At 48.0% G+C, this 7,229-nt stretch overlaps 2 protein-coding genes across 2 annotated transcripts; both read right to left on the bottom strand.

The window, feature by feature from the left end:
* Nucleotides 1-3,022: 3,022 nt before the first annotated feature.
* LOC130370931 (homeobox protein Hox-B1b-like) lies at nucleotides 3,023-4,717 on the bottom strand. Its single transcript, XM_056576498.1, has 2 exons — nucleotides 4,021-4,717; nucleotides 3,023-3,787 (listed from the first exon to the last, which is right to left on the bottom strand). Exons 1-2 carry the CDS (start codon nucleotides 4,583-4,585, stop codon nucleotides 3,450-3,452), a joined length of 903 nt encoding a protein of 300 aa, XP_056432473.1. The 5' UTR covers nucleotides 4,586-4,717; the 3' UTR covers nucleotides 3,023-3,449.
* Nucleotides 4,718-4,802: 85 nt separating this feature from the next.
* On the bottom strand, nucleotides 4,803-7,229 carry LOC130370929 (homeobox protein Hox-B3a-like). The gene is made up of 2 exons (XM_056576496.1): nucleotides 6,898-7,229; nucleotides 4,803-6,685 (listed from the first exon to the last, which is right to left on the bottom strand). Exons 1-2 carry the CDS (start codon nucleotides 7,181-7,183, stop codon nucleotides 6,057-6,059), a joined length of 915 nt encoding a protein of 304 aa, XP_056432471.1. The 5' UTR covers nucleotides 7,184-7,229; the 3' UTR covers nucleotides 4,803-6,056.

The following is a 7,229-nucleotide window of genomic DNA, read 5'->3' as shown; positions in this document are numbered from 1 at the left end:
TCTACAACAAATCTTTACGCATGTCTATACACCAAATCTTTACACATGTCCTATAAACCAAATCTGTGCGCTCCTGTCCCCTCTCTCCTCCCCCTCCTCCCCCTCACAGCTCCATTGTGCTGCTGGGCTCCACCGCCACTCAGCCGGTCAGGTTTGTCTTGTGCCATGTAGCCCTGGCGCGCTGACAGGCACACGGAGCGGGAGAACTATTTAGATCCTGGAGGCAATCCCAGTCAGCATTAAGACGTTAACCCTGGCCAAGTCGCTTGTCTCTCTGGGTTAGCGTGCTGATGGGGAGGGGGGGGGGATGGAGGGGGGGCAGAGGGAGGGTCCGGAGAGCGGGAGAGGCGGGCTGGTGTGTCAGGTCGGCTGAGGCTTCCATGCTCCGCCACAGCCTGACTCTGATGGTGGATGGGGGGAGCAGGTTGGAGGTGGGGGGGAGGGTAGAGGTGGGGGAGGTTTTTGTCTCGAGAATCCCAGTTCAGTCCTGGTCCTGGGTAACAAAGGAACAAGGAGCACGCATGGTGCCATCTATCTGTCCTACCTACCTTTCTGTCTGTCTGTCTGTCTGTCTGTCTGTCTGTCTGTCTGTCTGTCTGTCTGTCTGTCTGTCTGTCTGTCTGTCTGTCTGTCTGCCTGCTTATCTTACCTTTCTTTCCCTTTCCTTTCTATTTCCCCTATCCATCTATCAGTCTAACTATATGTCTGTCTGTCTGGCTATCAATCTTTCTATGTGACATCTATCCATCTATCCATTTATCAAGCTAAATCTTTGTCTTTGTCTTTTCTATACGGATGTATTCATATTTTCCTATTTCCGTCGATCCTTCGTTCTGAGCGCATGTCGTTCCGTCTATCTATCTATCTATGCGTCTGTCTGTCTGTCTGTCTGTCTGTCTTAACTCTTTTGATCCGATGTGCTCCGTGGTGATCCTCACAGACAGCCCCCGCCCCACCCCCTGCAGCCTGTGAATATCGTGGCCGACGTTCCCTTTGAAGCCCGGGCCCCCCGCGGAGCGACATGCGACAGAAGACCTGGTGTAGGGCCGAGGAAGTGAGCCTCGCAATAGACTTTAAAAGGGGAGCGAGCAGCATGGGGTGCAAACAGCACTGTTATGACCTCAAACTCAGTGTTACAGCTGAGCTTCAGGGAGGGGTTTGGGGTGGGGGTGGAGATGTGGTAGATATCCAAGGAGGAGGAAATAGCAGCATGCTGTATCTATCCTTGTATAACAACCACACTTGTGCAATCAGGCGTGTGTATGTGTGTGTGTAGACAAAATGTGTACGTGTGTGTGTGTGTGTGAGTGTGTGTGTGTGTGTGTGTGTGTGTGTGTGTGTGTGTGTGTGTGTGTGTGTGTGTGTCTGTGTGTGTGGGTGTGAGCATGCTACGGCGCAGCAGTCGATCATTTCCGCGCCTGTACTCTCCGACTTCCCTTGTTTGTCACCTTGCTCATGGCTCCAAGTCCATTCACTTTTTTCTACCCCCCCCCCACCCCCCCCCAAAAAAATATCCAACCCTCTCCTCTCCTTGCCCTACATTCTCAAGAAGGGGAAACAGGGGGAATAGAGAGGGGGGGGATGATGCGTCCTCATGCTGCCCCCCCCCCCCTGGCAGAACATCTGTCTCGTGGGGTTGTCTTCAGCAGCGACTCCTGACACCACCAGATGGACGGCCTGCTGGGAGCACTGAGCTATCGCCCACCAGACGACGGCAGGGATCACACTTCTGGAACCCGCTCCCACACTCCTGGCCCGCGTCATCTGTCTTTATGTTGTTGTTGGGCCCGTTGTTGTTGTTAACGTGCGGGTTGTCAGTTCCGTCGCCTCTTTAAGTGTTAACCTTTCAGCGGCTTTGGCCTTGTGACATGTGTGATCTGAAAGCTGATTGGAGGCCCAAGCTTTTGACTTGTGTGTGAGAGACACTGTGTGTGTGTGTGAGTGTGTGTGTGTGTGTGTGTGTGTGTGTGTGTGTGTGTGTGTGTGTGTGTGTGTGTGTGTGTGTGTGTGTGTGTGTGTGTGTGTGTGTGTGTGTGTGTGTGTGTGTACAAGTGCATTTGTGTGTGTGTCTGTGTGTATGATACATGCTAACAAAGCCTCCTCCCCCCTTTCCTACTTTACAGTAATGGGCAGTATGGTGTTTCACTGGCGAGGGCTATTTGTCGGAAATGGATGCATTTTTAATATGGTCATAGTAGAGCTGCAAACTCATGCAGATGTGATTGGAAAGAGTCCACATACTTTTTTCTCAATTGAAAGCATGACACTATTGAAAGCAATATGTCATAGTCCCTCAAATAACCAAACAGGTGTATAATAACATAGAGAGTGTGTCAGGGCTAGGCGTTTTCTTCTCAAGAGTCTTCCAGCGTTGCTTGACAGAGTCGGGAGTCATTTGGGGCTGAACTCTGGTTGAACCTCCGCCTTAGGGAAAGGTATATAACAACAGGCTAGTGCTGCTGGGGCAGAAACTATGTGTACAAGACCAGCACCCCAGAGTGCAAATATTGAGTTTGTTCCCCCTGGTTCACCCACCAGATGAGATCCTTAGTGGTCCACTCAAGCTTGCGTTTGGTCAGGGCCTTGGAGCAAACACTATGGTGTCAAGTGGCCAGCTTAGTTTACTCTGCATTTGACAAATAATATATACGCACATTCTTTACATTGTATCACATCACAATAAAAGGCAGGTTGAGGAATAAGAATGTGAGGGAAAGGTGAACTGTACGTTGGTATGAGTTGTACCCCAGTGGAGTACGGGATAACAGGTCACGTGTGACAGTGGGCTCCCTGGAGCTGTTGTCCTGTTTGGAGCCCCTGGAGGTGTTCGGGGGTGAGAGGTCATTGGGAGCCCCCCCAGATGCCTCCTGTCAGGTTACCAAAGAGAGGACTGGTGACAGCATTATTACTCACTAATGAAGATGTAAATGTGTGTTTATGCATGTAAATGTCTGTTATATATCATATTGACGTTGTTGATACGTTTTAAAAAAAATAATAATATTGAAACCATAACCTCATACCAAATCACCACGTTAAAGACATTTTTATTTGAGAAAAAATCACGTCTTACATATTTTCTAACAAACAAAAGGCAATAATTATAGAAATCATTTGAAAAACACATACATTATAATGGTAGAGTCTTTATTAGGCTATGCCTAATCATCACAATTCTTGTAAAATACCCTGTTAATAAATAGTGCAAAAAAATACACTGACAACACGTCAGTGCTACAACATAAAACACAACACGAATGCTACAAATGCATCAAGAACAGGAAGTAAAGTGGCATCCAATTCAGAAAGAAATGCATACATTAAATCACAATCTAATTACCCTGTATTATCCACAAGTCCACAAGTATTTTTTACACGTATCAGTGATCACCAGTCGGGAGGTATAGCGTGAATATGTTACTAATTGAAGAATCGATCGTAAGTCGCCGTCATAGTTCACAGTCTTTCCGCTTGACTCGGGGAGAAGTCTCGAGTTGGGCCGGTGAAGCTTTGGGAGGGGAGCCGCTCTCCGCAGGTGCTTGGCTGTGGAGCAGGAGGACACTTCCTGCTTTCTCGCGCTTCTTCTGCTTCATCCTTCGGTTCTGGAACCAGATCTTCACCTGAGTCTCGTTGAGCTCCAGGCTGGCGGCGACCTCCACGCGCCGTGCCCGGGTCAGGTACTTGTTGAAGTGGAACTCCTTCTCCAGCTCCGTGAGCTGCTTGGTGGAGAAGTTGGTGCGGATGACGTTCTGCATCTGGCCGGGGACCCCGTAGTCACTCAGGATAGCTGCGGACGAATGGATGCATACATGAATGGATGACGGGAGAAACTTATGGGGGGAGGGGGGATATGTTGTTGACGATGGGACATGAGAGGATGACGGAGTGAAATAAAGTACATTTTGATTAGTTGATTAGTTGCTTTGACCGCTGGAAACTTAGGCTCAAACATCACGTAGGCCATTGACTTTATTTTGAGACATCTTCGTTTAAACCTCACAGCTAAATCATTGAACCAACCTGTTTTAGGGGGATTCCGCTTCACCTTCATCCAGTCGAAGGTTTTAGACGTTTGCTCGCCGTGGTCGGGGTCTCTCTCCTTGGTTTGGGACGGTAGCCTCGAGTAAACACTCTCAATAGGTTCGTGAGGCCTCTGATCCCCGCTGCTGAAGTGCAGATACTGGCCAGCTGGCCCGCAGCCGTCCCCGTAGGGCGCCATGTTAGATCCGGGGGATGCAGTCAGAAACATTCGCTCCTGCTCGTGGCCGAGGCCATACTGGTGGTGCCCGTAGTCCATGGGCGGCCCGACCTGCGCCCCGTACACCGTGGCGGTCCCTGGGGACGGAAACTGGAGGTCCAAGTTGACATGGTGGTGGTGGAGAGGGTGGCCGGGGTTCTGGTGGGTTGGACAAGCTGCGCTGCTGGCACCCACCAGCCGGCCTTCGCCTCCGTAGCCATCACTTGTTGCGCATTGACCCGGGGACAGCGACGACATATATCCATGGTTCAGGTTGTGGTATCCGGCCTTGGTGTTGAAAATGTTGGTTCCTCGGTTGCAGACGGGGTATTCTAAGTACGAGTTCATTGTAGGGCCCTGTTGTTATCAGCGGCGAGAGTTTATGGGGGACCAGGCAGTCATTAATTGTCGCTGCCCGGCGCTAACCTCTAGGTAGTATGTCAAAGCTGTAAAACGGCCCTCCACCCTCATATCACCTTCTTGACAGACCACGTGAGCAGCTGACCGCCAATGGCAGAGGAGCTACGACGCTCTGTCAGGTCTACAGGGTCGTCCATCACGCGCCCTAGCATTTACATGACAAACGCTTCAATCAGAGGCCTCCCTCCATCTGATAAGAATATAAACATCAAACAAATTTTTCAGGCTACAGGGTTTCATTTGTAGATGGAAACACAACTAATATAAATATCAGCAAGGAGGTGAACAAAGTCTAATGTGGGGTAGGCATAGGCCTAAGTAATTTAATTAAAGTTTCCAGTTATACAGAAGGGTAAAGGCTATGGCCTACTGAAGACATTTAAGATCTATATCTACTTTTTCTTAAAGGCTATAATTATTATTTGAACCAAAATATGAAGCCTCTTTTTTATACCGACAGTGTGTTTCCTGCGGCTTAGACCTCGTATAAAAACAAACCCGTAGCCTAGGCAATTGTATCTATCTAAAGATGTATCGAAAATACGGAAGCCCTACTAGTGGTAACTATTTTCTGCAGTCTAATTCTGAAGCCTTTTCAACACATTGGCCAACACGGAGGCCTAATTGAAATACTCTTCTCGCTGCTCAATTAATTCAGTGATCCATCATTTGCTGTTGTGTGAGATTGACATGCCCTGCTACCCAATATGCCCATACAAGAACAAAGAAACATTCAAGAGCATGGCGTGTTGGGGTCCAGGAGAGAAGTCTAAATTACGTTTATATGACCTAGTAAACATCGACGGACAGCATTAACGAGTTCACCGGCTACATAGGCCTATGCCAAATAATATATGGCGTTTCCATCTCAGTATGCCCGGACTGCTGCTCATCCGCACGCGTTATTGGAGCTATAATTGAATAGGTATAGCCTATAAAGTACTGTGAAATCCTTGGTTAAACACATTATTTAAAGCAATTAAGGTGCACACTTTAGCAAATTCCCTATAAACGAGCGATTGTTTTAAATAGGCCTAGTTCTAATAAAAAAAAAATAATGACACCAAATTAGAGGCATTGAACAATAAAATCCATAAATACATATGGTAATAAATCATATTAAATTGCTTGCTATAGCTGCACATGGGCAAATAAAAACTCGACCTCTGGAAATGTTTTCCACCAGGTCCCTCCAACTCGTTACACTTGAGCAGGACAATTCCCTGAATTAGGCCGACAACGGCTACCCATTCAACATTAGTCTAGGCTATCAATGTTGTCCCCTTTTTTAAGACGTTGAATGAGGATTTTATCACAATTAATTAGCCTCGTGGAATGATTTAAAAAGCAAAGCTGGGTCAAGGTAACGACTAGGCCTAATTATTCCACATCTATCCCACTACAGATGGGACAGTTTGGGAGCCTGCAGGATTCTCTGCTGCGAATTGTGACTCTCTGAGAAAAACGACGCGTTCGGGTCATTTACTCCTTGATCTGGGAGTGATGTTTTTGGCGTGTTGCACATTGCACCATAGTGTAAATCAAACTTGGAGTCGTTAGTGAAATTATTCTGCAGACCTAGCGAATTACAGTCCGCAATCGAATATCCATGCTGCACTAATAACTGTGTTTTGGACAAGTTTGGGATCTCGGTGGACAAAGTGTGCGCTTGGTTTCGCTGCTGCTGTTGTTGTGACTTCAGTGGGGGGGATGCGGTCTCGTATTCACTGCCCAGATGGACATAGCCTAAAGTGGACAGAGTGGAAGGGCTGCCCGGGGACGGAGGGCCTTCAATGCCTCGGAATTTGTCATCCCTTTTTTGCTTCATCCTCCTGTTTTGAAACCATATCTTGATTTGTCTCTCTTGGAGATTTAGCAAACCGGCCATCTCCAGGCGCCGCGCGCGGCACAGGTAACGGCTGAAGTGGAACTCCTTCTCCAGCTCCACTAGCTGCGCGCTCGTGTACGCGGTACGCGCCCTCTTGGAAGCAGCGGTCGAGTTTAGACGTTTGTCGTCCTCAGAGCTGTCTGTGAGGGTAAATACATACAAACAGGAGCATGATTTAAGGTTATTAATGGGATGGCCTGATTAAACCAGACCGTTTGAACATGCGGGAAATAAAATACAGCGCATTTTCTTTACAATAGAATTCGTATACTATTCAATGCTATTAATAACGAATAGGCCTACTGTTTGTAATAATTGCTGAGTTTCATTTGACCACAATATATCCAAATACCTGCGTTTATTTTATTGAGATTCGGGGTTGATGGCCTGGACTCTTTCATCCAGGGGAAGATCTTTTTGGAGATAGTGTTCTGCTGATTTGCTCTTCGATGAAGCAGATGTGATTTGTTGCCACATGATCTCAGTGTGCTTTGACTGTTGGCCCGAGCGTGCACCAGCGTCTGGTACCTGGGTCCCGGTGGAGGCTGTGGACTTCCACGGACACGATCCCCAGCCTCCTGGAACCGGCACAGGTTGAGCTGGACGCTGTTGTTGTAGGCAGCGTTCTGCATTTCCATGAGACGTGTACCAGGGCAGTGACCCCCCGACTGAACATGGGTTTCC

This window comes from Gadus chalcogrammus, chromosome 18, assembly GCF_026213295.1.
Source record: "Gadus chalcogrammus isolate NIFS_2021 chromosome 18, NIFS_Gcha_1.0, whole genome shotgun sequence".
Lineage (NCBI taxonomy): Eukaryota > Metazoa > Chordata > Actinopteri > Gadiformes > Gadidae > Gadus > Gadus chalcogrammus.
This window is presented reverse-complemented; position numbering and strand designations above follow the sequence as displayed.

Coding starts and splice junctions, on each gene's coding strand:
- LOC130370929 (XM_056576496.1), bottom strand. CDS start 7,183: ATGGAAATGCAGAACGCTGCCTACAACAACAGCGTCCAGCTCAACCTG. Junction 6,686..6,897: donor TCTCAATAAAATAAACGCAG/GTATTTGGATAT, acceptor TTACCCTCACAG/ACAGCTCTGAGGACGACAAA.
- LOC130370931 (XM_056576498.1), bottom strand. CDS start 4,585: ATGAACTCGTACTTAGAATACCCCGTCTGCAACCGAGGAACCAACATT. Junction 3,788..4,020: donor GCGGAATCCCCCTAAAACAG/GTTGGTTCAATG, acceptor ATTCGTCCGCAG/CTATCCTGAGTGACTACGGG.